The sequence below is a fragment of the Rana temporaria genome, chromosome 11, assembly GCF_905171775.1.
Source record: "Rana temporaria chromosome 11, aRanTem1.1, whole genome shotgun sequence".
Classification (NCBI taxonomy): Eukaryota; Metazoa; Chordata; class Amphibia; order Anura; family Ranidae; genus Rana; species Rana temporaria.
Window position 1 is genome coordinate 20,062,070 of NC_053499.1, and position 18,751 is coordinate 20,080,820.

The 18,751-nt window shown below is 44.6% G+C and overlaps 1 protein-coding gene across 5 annotated transcripts in view; it reads left to right on the plus strand.

Annotated features, from left to right (window-relative positions):
- The window catches only part of SHANK2 (SH3 and multiple ankyrin repeat domains 2), a 530,251-nt gene that overhangs the window by 202,529 nt on the left and 308,971 nt on the right, over positions 1–18,751 (plus strand). For all 5 annotated transcript variants that reach the window (XM_040328114.1, XM_040328117.1, XM_040328115.1 and 2 more), the window contains one exon: positions 3,999–4,112. In XM_040328114.1, coding sequence (XP_040184048.1) covers positions 3,999–4,112 — 114 coding nt within the window. The remainder of the gene's footprint in view (positions 1–3,998; positions 4,113–18,751) is intronic.

The following is an 18,751-nucleotide window of genomic DNA, read 5'->3' on the forward strand; positions in this document are numbered from 1 at the left end:
GAGAACATGTTCTCTATTTTCTCGTTGTGAGATTCTCAGCAGTTTTCCTGCCGAGAAACTCGAGAATGTGTATACTTACCTGGTCGCTGTGGAAACCCACGCATGCTCGAAATGACTTTGACTCATGCCCGGTAGCTTCGTAGGCATAGGTAGGGTGAAGCAAGATGGCAGCGATGGCATCGAATGTGACAAGCGCAAGCAATGTTGATCCTGCCGTGAAGGTCCTTCTTCAGACTCATCCTGTTATAGGGTGACAGCACAATGTTCCTGTTTCTTAATTGTGCTTCTGTGTTGTCATACTGCTTCCAACAGAGACAAGTGGCCATTTCAACAACATTATCAGGGAAACCTCCATGGGAAATGCCGTGCAGCCATTGGTGGATTTACTAAAGGGAAAAACACTGTTCAAGTTGAAAGGGAATTTTCTCCAGAGCTTAGTGAATGAAGTGAAGCTCTGCCGACTTCCATCATCTAATCATGTGCAAGAAAAATCCTTTTTTTTTTGGCTTTTTTTTTTTATATATATTTTCCTTGCACGTAATTGGGTATTCTTTGCATAGTGAAATTTAACCACATTCACTAAGCTCTGGGGAAAATTCCCTTGCAAAGTGAACAGCCTATTTTGCCCATAGTAGATCATCCTTATGGTCTTTCATCATCTAGGTGTAAAACGTAGGCTGTATGTAGTCTAATTTACTAAATGCAAATAGACTGTGCAGTTTTAGAGGGAAGTTGAGCTTTCCAATGCAATTTTCAAATATGTAAGGCCCCTTTCACATTGAGGAGTTTTTCAGGCTGCACAGCGCTAAAAATAGCGCTGCTATCCCGCCTGAAAAACTCCTTCACTGCAGACTCAATGTGAAAGCCCGAGGGCTTTCACACTGAGGCGATGCGCTGGCGGGAGACAAAAAAATCTCCTGTCAGGAGCATCTTTGGAGCGGTGAGAGGAGCGGCATGTATACCGCTCCTTCCCATTGAAAACAATGGGAAACCGCAGCAATACCGCCCGCAATGCTCCTCTATAGAGCCGCATTGCGGGCGGTATTAACCCTTTATCGGCCGCTAGCGGGGGTTAATACCGCACCGCTAGCGGCTGATTCTCGCTGCAATCCCGGCGGTATAGCGCCGCTATTTTTAGCGGCGTTATACCGCCACCGCGGCTCCCGCCCCAGTCTGAAAGGGGCCTTAAGGTGTTGGTCTCCAAAAAATACACACATGCTATGGTAGCTACACCGAGATCATGCAACTTTTTATGCGTTTGCTCCAACACAAAATTGCACTGTGAATGTGAATCCAGCATGATTTGATTCATGGCATTTATAATAAATTGTTCATCATCCCTCCTGCTGCAAAGAGAATCAGAAATGATACCATTGTTTGATTCAGAGGTTCTAGTGGAACTGATTGAAAAACTACTACGCATGCAAAGGTAACGAATGTAATTAGCCTTTATGATTACCAAGTTCAGAGTCTGAGAATATGTCAGTGCATTGTAAGCCTTTGCTGAAGTGAGATAACACCCCTTTAGCAGTGTTGCGATCAGGGCTGCTTTAAGACACTGGTTGGTTGATTGATCGATCAACTTGGGTACAATCAGCCTGCCGGATTCACTTGCGATTATCACTAGCGGCTTTTACGGCCGCTCACAATAATCACTGTCTTTTCCCGACAGGGACATCTACCCTTGATTGCAGGAAAAAAATGTCAACGTCTCTGAGTGCATGCATGTGTATGAAGAAGGCAAAATTAATTTGGACCTGGTTCCTTATTGGCATTTCAGAAATCAATAGAAATACTGCTTATACCCCTGAAAAGGAAACTTTAAAGGAGAAGTTTGAGGTTTAAGCAAAAAACAAACATCCATCCTCACCTCTAAGCTGCAGCATAGGCAGGGGTGTATTTAGGTTTTGTGCTGCCCTAGGCCTGGTGAAACTCACGCACCCCCTACTTTATATATGACGCACCCCTTCCTTTTTAAGACCCGCCCTGTCATTTTCATAGGATGGGCACAGGGGGACGCAGTGGGATGGGGACAGGGGGACACGGTGGGATGGGGACAGGGGGACGCGGTTGGATGGGGACGCGGTGGGATGGGGACAGGGGGACACGGTGGGATGGGGACAGAGCATCTTTTAATTTGGGGGGAGAGGGTGGTATGGGGATATGTGCTGGGGAGTGATTTGAGAGGGAAGAAGATATGTGCTTTTTCGCCGCCCCCCGCAAAGTGCCGCGCTAGGCCTGGGCCGTGTCGGCCTAGGCCATAATACATCTCTGAGCATAGGTGTGTTGCTGCAGCTGTCCCACATCCACTCTAAGGCAAAAACTGAGCGATCACATGACCGCTGATTGCTCAGATCATAGTCTGCTTGGAGTGGAGAGCATTAACTGTCAGCCATTGCTCTCTGCTCTTGCAGTGCTCAATGGAGCACCGGGCTGAAAAAGGGGTGGGTGCTGCTGGTTTCGGCTCTCAGCCATGCACTGTCAATCAGGCTGCTGGGTGGATCTGGACAATATTGGTAGGATTTTTTCAGAGCCTAGAGTGACTCTGATCTGTCCGCTTATAGAGGGTAATAGCCTGCTATAATCTTACTCTGGGTCACAGGAGAATGAAAGTAAGGGTACTTCTTTGACCCACAAGAGAAGTATGGCTAAGCTTTGGCCATACCTCTCTTCTAATTGAGAAATTAATTAGGTTGCTGTTGCTCTACTCTCATTTTGAAAATGATAGCTTTTTGAAGGTACACTGACTTGAAATAAGTAATATGTAATTTAGGAGGTTCAGAGATTCTGGATCAGTTTTTTTTTTTTAAAAAAGACTTCCAGGCAAGTAGCTTTTTCCCATGCTAACAAAAACTGAAAAAAGATTCTGAAGTTCAATATTTATCCCTGACCTATCGAGATGGAGTTTGTAACAGGAGTCACTTTTGGGCACAGATTGAGCCAGGAAATAAGGGACATATGTTGGATTGTTTTAGTAGGGACAGAAATCCTCCATACATTCCTTAATGTCTGCAAAGAACTAATATTGTGACTCTACCGGTCAATAATAACTCATTCCTCTGTGTAGCACAGGCTGTTGAGATGGTAATTGAGTCTGCTCCAAGACCTTTCATTAAGTATGCTAATACTGTTTTATGTGTGGAATGTGACTACTTCTCAGCTGTAGTAATTAGGTCATGTTAGATCATGTTAGATCGGTGCCCAAAACGTCTGACATAGAAATGTGTATTCTGCAGGTGAATCACTTATTGTCGGAGGATATAATTAGCTCAACTGAATGTCATTATGTAAAAGAATGTGATTGAAGTACCGTGTGGGTGGAGTTGATTCATTGTTCACTTGGGTTCTAAGACTGTATATAAGAAAGCTAAGTTACCTTTAAAAGTGTTCATACATTTTGACTCAGTAACAGAGCTTGTCAGTCTGGTTATTGAGGGAATTCTTATGGAATGGATCGGGTCTGCTGGATGGTTGGAGTGTTGGAAGCTGTCTTGGGTTAATGGAATGGAAGATCGTGAACTGTGTTAACACATGACTGTTACAGAGTTGGTTTACTAAAGACGAATAGGCTATTCACTTTGCAAGGGAAGTTGAACTGCACAAGGGAACTTTCCTCAGAGCTTAGTGAATATGGTGAAATTACACTTTGCAAAGGATACCCAACTGCCTGCAAGTAAAACAAAAAAAAATAAAAAATCCCCTTGGAAAGTGCAGCTTCCCTTGCAAAGAAAACAGCCGATTTGCCTTTAGTAGGCCTTTAGTAGGTCAGCCCTTATAACTTTCCAAGGACCCACTCTCCTAGAAACTATTGATGCCAGAGGATTTTTTTCTAGATCTTCTTTGATATACTTTCTGTTTGAACCCCTTGCAGAGTTATACTTTGCCTTTTTCACTCTTTAGTAATATGGAATATTGCCTGGATTATCTGTCTTTTCTGTTAGTATATGTAATTTTCTAACATTATACAAAAATCTTATTTAAAAATATTTTTCCTGCAGTTTTGAGCATTGGAGAAGGAGGATTCTGGGAAGGAAATGCTAGAGGGCACATTGGGTGGTTTCCTGCAGAATGTGTGGAAGAGGTTCAACCCAAGCCAAGTGAAGGTCGGCAAGGTAAGAAAGAAACAAGTTCACATATGTGTATTGCCCTAGCCATGTATTCTAGGTGGACTGAAATCTCCATATCAAATAACATGACTGATGTTGTTAGAGTCCTGGATGAGTTTTGTACCGTTGTAACCATCGGTTATAGTTTGTGTATATTTTTAGATATGTCTTCGATGTGCCCTAGTCTCATGTGAAGGAGGTGTGTGATTAGGTGTGGCGGAATGAGATGCATCTTGGAAAAGGTGTGATATAAGTCATGGGACTAGCAGACTGATGTTGAGAAAAAAAAGTTTGTACATACCAGACAACGATAGCTTGTGGCGCCATTTATTTGAGAGAATTTCTGCACAAGGCTGAACTATTTACATATATAATCAAGTAGCTTCACATCCTCTAGATCAGTGATGGTGAACCTTGGCACCCCAAATGTTTTGGAACAACATTTCCTTTAATGCTCAACTACACTGCAGAGTGCATGAACATCACGGGAAATGTAGTTCCAAAACATCTGGGGTGCCATGGTTTGCCATTGCTGCTCTAGATCAACCTTTTCTTAACTATGTTACCCCCAAAAATACATTGGGTTCTTTGAGTATTGCCTCATTACACTGGTGGTCAGTGTATAAAGGCTACATCACTAATGTGATGGAGCCTTTATACACTGACCACCAGTGTAATGATGCCCTCTCCACTGGCCACCAGTGTAATGGGCCCTTCTACAATGACCACCAAGTAAGAAGGCTTTTTGTTTAGAGTGACCATCAATGTAAGAGGCCCTTCTTCATTAACCACTAATGTACGACGGTGGGCACCTCTCTAGTGGCCATGAATATTAATAGCCATGCATATGTGGCCGAGGATCATACATTCTGATTATGGTACTATTTATTTTGAAGTGATTCCTTAGGGTAAAGAAATAAGAGCAACCTAAACCCAATCTCTCCAACACTGAAAGGAAATGATTTTGGCTAAAAGTCAAGGTTTAGGCAGCTGTAGATTCTGTAGCAAGCTCTAAAGACTCAAAGACACAGCAGTAACTGCCAGTAATCGTAAGAAAACTTTGCTTAATAAATACAAAGGCTTTCATTGCTGACCGCCCTCTGAAAATGCTAGTTGCCTGGCTCTTATACTCACTCACTGATGTCACTTGTATCATCTAGCATGCATACGTTGAGTGATTTTTTTTTTTTTTTGAGACTGACACAGAATGTTAATATGTTTAAAGATCCAAATAGTTCTGCTATTAAAAGCCACAGAAGAGTTTTGTTTAGAATGGGGTTCCCTTTAATTTAAATTCTATCAGAGCTGTGATACCTATTTAAGGTTTTGGTAGATGCTGGGTTTCTTTTATCTCTCTGGGACTCTATTGGTGAGATCTCTGCTGGAGCAAATAAACGTTTTGAAGGAACACCTAAAACTCTCCAGTGAACAGGAATTATGGTAGGGAGATCTTACAGTTGGAGCTCAATTACTCACCCTGACCCTACTGGGCTCCAAGGTATACAGTATGTGAAGACAGGGACCAACTGAATTATAGCTTTTTGGTGGATAGACCCTTTGCAGGCAGTCTTTCTTTTGGACAATGTTTTACATTACACCCAAATATAGGGTATAACATGAAACATGGTGGTCACGTACCCAATGGCCAAAACCCTCCCCCCTCCCCTTACCTGAATTACAGGGTCCATTCTCCAGGGAAATCCTATTGTTTGCATTAATTTAGTGTGGTTCCGCCTGCACAGTTGCACCATCAAAGTTTGTTGAAGATTCTAGATAATTGCACTACTCAAAGCCCTTGTGTATCTCTCAAGTCTACAATGAACTAGGTACTGACTTCAGGGAGCTCGTCTCCACTCAGCATATTGCAGCAAACATAAAATGAGGGCTTAGGCCCCGTACACACGTCCGAGGAACTCGACGTGCCAAACACATCGAGTTCCTCGTCGAGTTCAGTGTGGAAGCCGCCGAGATCTCGGCGGGCCGACTTTCCTCATTGAACAACGAGGAAATAGAGAACATGTTCTCTTTTCGGCCCGACGAGTTCCTCGTCGGCTTCCTCACTGAAAAGTGTACACACGACCAAGTTTCTTGGCAGAATCCAGCTCCGACCGAGTTTCTGGCTGAATTCTGCCGAGAAACTCGGTCGTGTGTACGGGGCCTGACACTGATGACGTCACACTATTGGTATTGTATTCAGCCAGGCTGGCTCACTCTGATGTGTTTGACCCTAATAAGGCCTAATTGTAGAGGTTACGTCATCAGTGTTCAGCCTCATTTGAATGTTTGCTGCAATATCCAGGTTATCATTTGCATTCTTTTTGGGACTTGTAGAGAGTGTTCCGGCAATCCCTCCTCCCTCACTGTAGTTCATTGACCCGTTAACAGCTTTATGCAAGCCTCCAGTCCAGAGGTATTGCTAGGTGGGTGCGGGCCGCACATCGGGTGACACCCGTCAGAGGGGTGACACCCGTGGATAGCGGCAGCTGCGGCACCGCTAACACCGCCGCTGCCCTACACTAACTTGCGCCTCGCTCTGTGTCAACGAAGTGAACTGAAGCCGCCGGCACCTGAGGGACACACCGCTGTGTGTACACGTCCGCAGCCGCGCTGTTCTGAGGTCTGTACGGTACTTACACTCTATTTGAAGTAGATGGACATGTGCAGGGGGGGTGCCTATGCTGATGGGGGGTCTGCACCAAGTGGGGTGTCTATTCTGCAGGGGTCTGCACTAAATGGGGGGTGTCTATACTGCGGGGGTCTGTACTAAGGGGGGATTCTTTACTAAGGGGTGTGTCTATACTGATGGGGGTCTGTACTAAGGGGTGTGTCTATACTGATGGGGGTCTGTACTAAGGGGGTGTCTATACTGATGGGGGTCTGTACTAAGGGGGGTGTCTATACTGATGGGGGTCTGTATTTAGGGGGTGTCTATTCTGATGGGGGTCTGTACTAAGGGGGGTGTCTATACTGATGGGGGTCTGTACTAAGGGGGTGTCTATACTGATGGGGGTCTGTACTAAGGGGTGTGTCTATACTGATGGGGGGTCTGTACTAAGGGGGTGTCTATACTGATGGGGGTCTGTACTAAGGGGGGTGTCTATACTGATGGGGGTCTGTACTAAGGGGGTGTCTATACTGATGGGGGTCTGAACTAAGGGGGGTGTCTATACTGATGGGGGTCTGTACTAAGGGGGGTGTCTATACTGATGGGGGGTCTGGACTAAGGGGGGTGTCTTCAAGTCTATATAGAGGTGTAGAATTGCCTGGAGGAAAGCTTTTGCAAGTGTATTTGCATTGCACCCTCGACACAATGATCGCAAAATGCAATGCTCTGTGGGCCTCCATGCTAAAATTTACTAGATGCACATTTTTTTATTTTACCAAAATTGGTGCATTTACTAAATTTTTCCAAAAAGTGGACTACGCCTTTAACTGCTAAAGGCTGGCGTGCACCATTGTGCTAAGCATTTCTTGTTGCATAGAGCCCAGTGAACTGTTTTTGATAGCATGTAACATACTTTGTTGCTGTAACTTGTCATCTGGTTCTAGGAGGAGATCGTCAGATTGTCTGCATCTTTTGTTTGTGCCAATTTAAAAACGAATGCTTCTAATAAAACTAAAGCTTTTGTCCCTTTGGCAGTCTTGTGCTTTGTATGCAGAGTTCTGCTCAGTGTCAGTTGGATCTTCATTGTTAAAAATGTCTTCTCATTACCCTCTGATTTGATCTAAAGATTCCGCTCAGTTCCCAGCTAAGCATTCCGTCACGTTCCCATTCTTTGGGCCAGAAATACTGAGGACAATTCCCAAAACACAGGGTCATCTCTCTGTCATTATTCCGTTACCAGCCCTTGTCCTTGTTTGTGCTACGCATGTAATTAACCTAGATAGACGTCTGTGTTTCTCTAGGCGCTGTGCATTATTTAGCTGATGTGAGCCGTGTAAGGGTGATGGAACCTTCTGACTCAGGAATCTGCGCCACACACACTGCTTGTTATCAAGGGTGATGCTAATAAGCTCTCAGATGTCCTGAGGCTCCTGTGTGCCCATAGTTCAGCGCTTCAAAAATCTCTTAGTCAAAAGACAGGAGCGGGTAGAGATCCGAGGTGATATTTGCAGAGCGGTCTGATTGTCAGCGCAGGATTGGGAAGTAGAAACCGCTGATACGGCAGCCTTGGAGATGGATAACTGGCCAGCCTATCTTTAAAGCAGAACTCCAGGCACAATTTTAGGCTCAATTTTCTGTTATAGATCCTTTTAGCCATTAGGCTAAAACCTATTTTGTTCTTTGTAGCCTAAAAAAAAATTGCAAAGCCAATTTTTTTTTTTTTACAGTAAAACCTTGGTTTGCGTTCGTTCCAGAAACATTCTTGTAATCCAAAGAACTTGTATATCAAAGCATTTTTTTACAGGGTATAAAAGAGAAGAGAGGCACCTCTAATGCCTCGTACACACAACCATTTTTCTCGGCAGGAAAAAAACAACGTTTTTTCCGATGTTCATGCAAAAAAAGTCTGACCGAAGCTCGGTGACGTACAACAAGTATGACGGGACTATGAAGGGGAAGTTCCTTTCAAATGGCGCTACCCTTTGGGCTGCTTTTGGTCTACATACTTGATTCTAAGCCTGCACGTTTTTTTCCCCTCGGAAAAGCATACACACAACCTTTTTTCGCGACGAGTAAAAGGCTGACGGGAAACACGACGAGAAAAAAGAGAGCTGGTTTCAATTTTTTTGCGGGCAGTTTTTTTCGTCGAGAAAACTGCTAGGGAGCATACACACGACCGGTTTTCACGACCAATATAAAAAATGGCAGTTTTCTCGTCGAGAAAACTGTTCGTGTGTACGCGGCATAAGTGTAGCAATAAGTTGCTAAATGTTGTACCTTCATTAAATGTAACCATATTGCTACACTTAGAGACTCCTCTTCTTTTTTATACTCAGTTGTGACATTGACGCTACTCTTATATCAAGACATCCCTTGTATATCAAGGCAAATTTTATAAAAATATTTTGCTCATCTTGCAAAACGCTCTCAAACCAAGTTACTCTCAAACCAAGGTTTTACTGTATTATAATTTTTAGAATTCTTGATACAATAGGGAAGGGCTAAATCTCTTGTCAGATTTTTTTGTTGTTGCAACCTGTGTCCCACTGGGGGGATTTCCCTTCACTTCCTATCCTGTAAACACCAAAGACAGTGAGAGGAAAGTTCTCCAAAATGAGGAAAATCCCCTTTTAGAAATGTATATGTTGGAAGATTTCCCCTCTATTCCTGTTTTGGTGCCACTCCAATTTTTGGGTCATCTGGACAATTAGGGTTAAAGCATTAGTAAACTCTCTGAACCTGTTTTTTTTTTAAAATGGGCCCTTTGCATGTTTGTGTCATAATGTACTAGTATGCACTGCTCCTCATACTAACACATTGTGGCATGTCCCCTTAGCAGAAAAACCCCCCCAAAGCATAATGTTTTCACCTCCATGTTTGACGGTCGGGATGGTGTTCTTGTGGTCATAGGCAACATTCCTCCTCCTCCAAACATGGCGAGTTGAGTTGATGCCAAACGGTAAAAAAAAAACATTGGGGTAGATTCAGGTAGAATTGCTTATTTTTGTGCGGGCGTAGCGTATCTCAGATACGCTACGCCACCGTAACTTAGTGAGGCAGGTTCTGTATTTACCAAGAACCTGCGCCCTAAGTTACGGTGGCGTAGCGTAAATCTGCCCGGGTAATCACGCCTAATTCAAACTGTGAAGAGGTGGGAGTGTTTTATGCAAAAAAAACATGACCCCACGTAAATTATGTTTTTGACTAACGCCGCATGCGCCGTCCGTGAATGTAACCCAGTGCGCATGCTCCAAATTAACCCACAAAAAGCCAATGCTTTCGAACGTAAATTACGCAAATCCCTATTCGCTAACGACTTACGCAAACAACGTAAAATCTTCAAAATTCGACGCGGGAACGACGTCCATACTTAACATAGGATACGCCTCATATAGCAGGGGTAACCTTACGCCGGAAAAAGCCTAACGTAAACGACGTAAAAAAATGCGCCGGGCAAACGTACGTTTCTAATTCGGCGTATCTACCTAATTTGCATATTCAACGCGTAAATATACGGAAGCGCCACCTAGCGGCCAGACTAAAATTGCAACTAAGATACGACGGCGTAAGAGACTTACGCTGGTCGGATCTTAGTCAAATCTTTGCGTAACTGATTCTATGAATCAGGCGCATAGATACGACGCCGCACACCCAGAGATACGATGGCGTATCTGGAGATACGCCGTCGTATCTCTTAACTGAATTTACCCCATTGTTGGCCACTCACTATAACTTGTATTTTATTTATACATGAGCTGTCATTCATCTTTATGGAAGCTTCTCTTCACCCAGGAATGCCTATACTGCAGCATGCAAGACGTTTGAAATATTCTCCTTTGCACATCATGTTTGCAATTGCTTATAAAATCGTCCAGATGGTGTCTATAAAACCAAAGAAAGGATACATATGAATGACTTTCTATTAGATAAAGGAACTGATCAGTAGTGGGATTCTGGCTGCATCACTCTCCGCTGCAGTTTTCTCCCTCCGGCCTGATTTCCCTTTCATGTTTGACAATGATCCGTGTTGTTTCATAACTTCCTTCTTCTTATCTCCCAGAGATAGAGAGAGAGAGAGAAAGGAGTACGGTGCTGCAGTCTTCTCCAGTTCTGGAGGGCTCCCTCTTTCCAGCTCTGCCTTTCTAAGTGGCAGAGAAGGAATATAAAGTGTCAGAGCATCAGGGCTGTCGAGAGAAATATTCAGCGTCGCCAAGAGTCATTAGAATTCCAATGCTGTGAATGCATTTGAGATTAGTATTTAAAGGGGTAGTTGCCCTTCTTTCATACTGTATCTTACACGTATACCTTTGAGCAGAGGGGTTACCAAATGCACTAGGCCCTAAAGAGCCCTTCGTTTAAACCGGGCCTCCATTTTTAAAATACAAAAACCTTGAATTAATTTATTTCTATAGGAGTTGCATTAAATGTTTATTAGAGGCTTAAAGAAATACTAAAGGTTTCTTTATATACTGTATGCACTGTGATATAATATGTAAAGGATTGTTTAAGTGTTTAGCACTTTGAGCAGCAGCAACAGGATTTGATCACAATTCCTTAGCGCAAGTTTATTAATGGTTTCAAAGGTTCCCCCTGCTGAATGCCCCAGATTGCTTGCTCTGGGGGCCTTCGTACGTGCTTGCTCCCAAGCCTCCTCTGTGTGTCTAGCCCAGGGGTGCCCAACCAGTGGCCCGGGAAGCCCTCTGATGTGGCCTACGACCTCCTGCTCTGGGATGGAATAGAATAGAATTCTGTTATTAAAGGTCAGTTTATTACTAAAATCACAGTGTATAAATGGGCATATCTGTTCTGCAGTGGTTACTGGGCTGCTTTCAAACTGACCCACAGATTCAAAGCAGCGCACCTGCGGGTTACCTGCACTGAGCCATAGACTTCTGTTAATAACTGCAAGTTTGGTGCGCTTTCTGAAAGTGCACCAAACCTGCAGAATATAATAGAAGCCTATTGCAAAGTGCAGGGCAGCCAAAGGTACACTGCATTGCACCCGCAGTGTGGGTAAACCACAGCGCATCAGTGTGAAAGCAGCCTTGGGTCCATTTCACACGCTCAGTTTGACCTAATTGGATCCGCCATTCACCTCTAAGGTCGCGAACACACGATCAGTCCATCCGATGAGAATGGTCCGACGGACCGTTTTCATCGGTTCACCGCTGAAGCAGACTGATGGTCTGATGTGCGTACACACCATAGTTTTCAAAACTGATCGGGTCAGAACGCGGTGACGTAAAACACACGACGTGCTGAAAAAAACTAAGTTCAATCCTTCCAAGCATGCGTCGACTTGATTCTGAGCATGCGTGGGTTTTGAACCAATGCTTTTGCGTACTAACCATCGGTTTTGACCTATCGGTCAGCCGTCCATCGGTTTGATTTGAAAGCAAGTTCTCTTTTTTTGGACCGAAGGACAACAGACCGTTGGGGCGTACACACAGGCGGTTTGGACCGATGAAACTGAACTTCAGTCCGTTTTCATCGGTTTGGACCGATCGTGTGTACGCGGCCTAAGGAGTGGCAGATGTAAACCGACTTGTGTCCTTCCTTCAATCCAGTCTGCCCAAAAAATTATAGTGGGTTGTGTCCGTATCCACTCTGTATATGCAAAGAGGACACAGACCTGCTCCGCTCATTGTGGCCCGCGACCGGGTACCAATTCGCTTAAGTGGCACTCGTGCTTCAAAAGGTTGGGCACCCCTGGTCTAGCCAATGGCTCCTGCTGCTGTGTCTCAGCCAAATGATGGGGAAGAGACCTGTGAGAGCCACTGCTCTTGTGCAGATCGCTGAATCGAGATCGGGTTCAGGTAAAGTATAAGGAGGGCTGAGGGGGGAGCTGCAGGTTTTTACTTTCATGCATAGGTAAAAAAAAACTTCAGACTTTAGAACCATTCTAAAGATCAGCAATCCACACAGTAGGTATTTTGACAACCCATTAAAAGCTCTCTGAAATGCGTGACACGTGCGCACATTCACAGCGCTTAGCGATTTTGTGTCACGGCATTCATAGAAGTCAGTCCTGCAGGATTCTTCTGAGGATATGTTTACTGCTTGTTTGTATGTTTCCTTGAAAAGCATTCTATAAAATAAAAGTAGGCTGTACCACATGGACATCACCTAAGTACATGTACACTGATCAGCCATAACATTTTGACCACCTACCTGACATTATGACCACCCACCTAATATTGAGTAGGTTCTCCTTTTGCCACCAAAACAGCCTTGACTCATCACGGCATGGACGCCACTAGAGTTCTGAAGATATGCTGTGGTATGCGGTACCAAGCCGTCGGCAGCAGATCCTTTATGTCCCGTAAGTTGTGAGTTTGGCTCTCCATGGATCGGACTTGTTTTTCCAGCACATCCCACAAATACTCGATTTGATTGTGCTGTGGAGAATTTGGTGGCCAAGTCAACAACTCAAATTTGTTGTTGGGTTCCACAAACTATTTATAAACCGTTTTTGCAGTGTGGAAAGGCATATTATCCTGCTAGAAAAAGGGGGTGAATATTGTGCTAACTAAATAAAATTAAAAACTAAAGCAGCTACACTACAATATGACAAATATTGGACAGTGATGTAGGTAAAAAGGTGTAGCGCTGTGATACCATGGGGACAATGATTCCTCTTGGTAGGTGCTAAATCAATGAACACTGTACTAAAACAGTGATAGATAACATAAATAAACATATAATGGTGGAACTATACAGGCTGGTGTTATAAAAAACCATACAGGCTCGTGTTATTAGAAACACAAACACAAAATAGTAATAAATAAGAAGTCCATCAAAATAATTATTTCCGTGAAATAAATGGATGGTAAAAAATGACCATGTGGATCCTCAAGGACAAGATATCGCCTTCCAAGTAAAATTGGAAATAGGCCTACCAGACGGTGTGGATCTGCATGTCAGCGACAGCAGATCACAAAGGCATGGACATTCCCGGGGCAATCAGCTCGGCTTCCTCAGACTGGAATGGGACTTCAATGGAGGGCCACGGATTCGCGGTATCCCAGACGGATGTCCAAACTGCTCTCCAATGGATATGGAGCGATGGAAATTAACCCCTTAGGGGTAAGATGACATAGAAACGAAGACTCCAAACAGCATGTGGGGGAGAGAAAGAAAACGCCGCCCCAATGGTGCAGGTCAAAAAATATAGGTTTTATTTGAATAAAACCAAAATACATATAAAAAGTGATCACAGTGTGTAAAAAGGGGCAATATGGGAAATGGTAAAAACCAAGGGCTTGGTTTTTACCATTTCCCATATTGCCCCTTTTTACATACTGTGATCACTTTTTATATGTATTTTGGTTTTATTCAAATAAAACCTATATTTTTTGACCTGCACCATTGGGGCTGCGTTTTTTACTAGCCTGTCATCTAACAATTGTTGGCGGAAAATTGGACAACAATTGTCAAAAGCAGCGTACTAACGGTAAGAATTTCGGACAACAGTCTGCCAACAGACAATCCTCTTCCAACAATCGAACCTTGTGTACAAGGCTTTAGGGAGGATTATAACCCCTGTTAGATTTGTTTTTCGATCTGTGTCCCATTGGGGAGAATTCCCTTCACTTCATGTTCTATAGCCAAAACAGGAAGTGAGAGGAAATTCCTCCAATGGAAGAGTATCCCTGGCTGTTACCAGAAGCGGTGTCCTCTCTATTTCTCTTCTGGTGACAACTCAAACTTTGAGAATTTTTTCACGTTTATGCTCAGCGATAACAGTAAACAAGATAAAGAGAGGATACATCTCCCTATAGGTTATACTTTTTGATCGTAGATGCACTGTAAAGGACAAGCACAGTGGGGTAGATTCAGCTAGGGGCGCGCACTGATACGGCGGCGCAGCGTACCGTTTTTACGCTACGCCTCCGTAAATTACTGGAGCTACGCTTCATTCACGAAGCATTTGCTCCGTAATTTGCGGCGGCGTTTCGTAAAAGGGGCCGTCGTAAGCGCGCGTAATTTAAATGATCCCGTAGGGGGCGTGGATCATTTAAATTAGGCGCGTTCCCGCGCCGAACGTACTACGCATGCTCCGTCGGGGAACATTTCCCAACGTGCATTGCGGTAAATGACGTCGCAAGGAAGTCATTGGCTTCGACGTGAACGTGAATGGCGTCCAGCGCCATTCACGAACGAGTTGCGCAAACGAAGCAAATTTTGAAAATCGCGACGCGGGAACGACGTCCATACTTACCATTGGCTGCGCCTCCTAATAGCAGGAGCAGCCTAACGGCGAAAATGACGTACGCAAACGACGTAAAAAACGAGCGCCGGCCGTGCGTACGTTTCTGAATCGGCGTTAGTATGCAATTTGCATACTCTAGGCTGACAACTACGGGTGCGCCACCTAGCGGCCAGCGGCAGAATGCACCCTAAAATACGACGGCATAAGAGCCTTATGCCAGTGGTATCTTAGGCTACAGTCGGCGTATCAAGCTTTCTGAATACAGAAAGTAGATACGCCGGCGCTACTTAGCAATTACGCTAAGTATCTATGGATACGCAGGCGTAATTGCTTGCTGAATCTACCCCAGTATTTTCAAAGCTTCTTTAGGTTTACAATACATGAGATTGAGTAGATGCAAATAATGCCATCAGTGTGTATAAAACCACATTCATTTATGTAGTTTGTAATTATATATGAACATAGGGGGCGGTCATATTTGCCGATAACATATGCAGGCTCTACGTTCTGTTTTTCAGTGCTGCATTCCCAGTGTAGCTTAGGGACTGTAGTAATATCCAGAGCCCCCTCTAGTGGCTTATTTGCAAATCTCTCCTAATACAATAGCAAAAAATGGAAGCACAAGCATTTTAGTCAAGTCATATTAAAAAAAACTGCTGACAGGTAGGATTTTTATCCTCCTCCTGCCTATAAGTATTGCACAGCTTACATTTACAGCATTGCTGTCCTCTGTGATGTGTGTGAGTGATGTCACTGTGGCAGGTGAGTATGCCATAATGTGCTAATATGCTGTGCATACTGATACATTAAGGCATAAAACCCCTGGGAGCCTTTTAATAAAACGTTTTAATTTTACTTTAAAAGGAAACCTGTAGTGAGATAATATGAACGCTGCTTCTTGTGAAAATGGTACTTGCCTGGCATGTTGAGCCTAATTCCCTGTACACACAAGCGGAATTTCCGTCGTAAAAAAGTTGGATGGTTTTTCTGACAGAATTCCGCTCAAGCTTGGCTTGCATACACACGGTCACACAAAAGTTCTCTGAACTTTCGAGCGTTAAGAACGCGGTGACGTACAACACTTAGGCCGGGTACTCACGACCAAACATGTATGGTGAAAGCGGTCCGTCGGACCGTTTTCACCATACATGTCTGCCAGAGGGCTTCTGTACGATGGTTGTACACACCATCGTACAGAAGTCCGCGCGTAAACAATACGCGGGGCGTGTCCGCGGTGTCGCCGCGTCGATGACGCGGTGTCGCCGCGACAATGACGCAGCGACGTGGGCTGCCCGCCTTTAAAATGCTTCCACGCATGCGTCGAAGTCATTCGACGCATGCGAGGGACGGCGGGCGCCTGGACATGTACGGTAGGTCTGTACTGATGACCGTACATGTCCGAGCGGGCAGGATTCCAGCGGACTGTTTTAAAACAAGTCCAGGAATATTTGTCCGCTGGGAAAAGGCCCGGCGGGCAAATGTTTGCTGGAATTCGGCCCGCTCGCGCCCACACACGACCAAACATGTCTGCTGAAACTGGCCTGCGGACCAGTTTCAGCAGACATGTTTGGTCGTGAGTACGGGGCCTAAGGCGAGAAAAAGAAGTTCGATGCTTCTGAGCATGCGTCAAACTGTTTCCAAGTGCATACACACGACCGGATTTTCCGATAACATTTTTTTCCGTCTGAAAAATTGAGAAGCTGCTCTCAAACTTTTGCTGGCGGAAATTCCGCCAGCAAAAGTCTGAGGAAGCCTACACATGGTCGGAATTTTCGATGAAAAGCTCACATCAGACTTTTGCTGGCTGTAAATCCACTTGTGTGTATGGGCATTATACATTTGTACTTGGGTCAGTAATTTAGAACAAAAGTATGCAAATCAGAATTTTCAGATTTTACTCTGAATCTTGCTTGCAGCATGCTTGTTTCTGGTCATTGATTTGAAAGTGATGATGTTGGACACAGCCAGGCACCCAGCTTCACTCGCACATACTGAAAAGACAGGGTATTTGTATTCAACGTATTTCCTGTTTGAGATAAACAAAAAGCTAAATGAGGTCTACTCTTCATGCATACTACTATACAGCGACGGCCAGTCCAAAAGGGGTGCACAGGCGCCGCCCTCCTAATCTCCATGCAGGGAGCCAGACGCATACATTTCCACATGGTTTTATTTTATTTTTGAAGCACATAATTAGAGCCTTAATCTCGGGCCAGAATCTCGTCAGGAAAAAAAACGTTGTTTTTCCTGACGAGATTCTTGGTAAGAATCTCATGCCGCCCGAGTGTACAGACTCTCCATTCAAAAGAGCCGCCGTTCTTTTAAATGGCAAGAACGCGGTGACGCTCGTCACAGTCGATGCCGTCGCTGCCATCTTGCTGCACCCTACCTATGCCTAGGAAGCTACCGCGCATGCGTCAAAGTCATTTTGGACATGCGCGGGTTTCCACGGCGACAGGCAAGTACAGGAAAACACTGCCGAGAATCTCACGACGAGAAAATAGAGAACATGCGCGGTTTACTCGGTAAGAAAGCTCTGCCAGCAGTTTTCTTACTGGTTCTTGTCGAGAAAACCGAGCGTGTGTACGAGGCTTGAGGCTCTAATTGGCTTAAAAAATGTTGGTCTTGGGGAGGGGAGGGGGAATTAACATTCGCTATTGTCTTCCTGCTTCTTCTCCCAGCCAATGAGGACAGGAAACGGGTCTTGAGACTGGATTGATCGGAAGGAGAAGCGACCAGATTGGCCGGGAGGAGACCCCCCGGGGAAGCCACCCATGATTTGGATGAGGTAAGCTTCACCCTGCTCAGCAAAGCTTGGGAGAGCAGGGAGAGCACTACAGAAGGGTACAGCACTGGATTGAATGAGGACTCAGGTAAGTATGGTGGGGGAGTGAAGGGACATACTGCTAGCTAAACATGTTTTACCCAAATGCAGGGAATGCAGTAAGGTAAAGTATGTTTAGGCTTTAGAATCACTTTAAACTCATTCTATTAGCTAGAATATTCATTTATTTCGGCCCCTTGGAAATGTATGCATGTGTGTAATTTATGGCAGTAAGCTCCTCTCTGAATGCAGGTTTAGGACAATTATGTTTATACCCCTCAATGTTGCAATGCGCATTGACACCTTGGCTGAAATAAAGCTGCATTCAGAGTTATAAAAATAAAAATAAAACTTTAAAAGCCACAAGGTTTAGGAGTGTGTCTATTGGAATGTTTGACCATTCTTCTAGAAGTGCATTTGTGAGGTCGTACTGATGTGGACGAAAAGGCCTGGCTCGCAGTCTAATTCATCCCAAAGGTGTTTTATCGGGTTGAGGTCAGGACTCTGTGCAGGCCAGTCATGTTTCTCCATCCCAAACTCGCTTATCCATGTCTTTATGGACCTTGCTTTTTGCACTTTTGCGCAGTGATGTTGGAGCAGGAAGGGGCCATAATCCCCCGCCCCCCTCCACCAAATGATTTGGACCAGTGCACAAAGCAAGGCCCATAAAGACATGGATGAGCGAGTTTGGGGTGGAGGAACTTGACTGGTCTGCACAGAGTCCTGACCTCAACCCTATAGAACGCCTTGGGGATTACTTAGAGTGGAGACTGCGAGAGATGCCTTCTCGTCCAACGTCAGTGCCTGACCTCACAAATGCGCTTCTGGAAGAATGGTCAAACATTCCCATAGACACACTCCTAAACCTTGTGGACAGCCTTCCCAGAAGAGTTGAAGCTGCTATAGCTGCAAAGGGTGCGCAAATTCAATATTGAACCCTACAGACTAAGACTGGGATGCCATTAAATGTCATGTGCGTGTAAAGGCAGGTGTCCCAATACTTT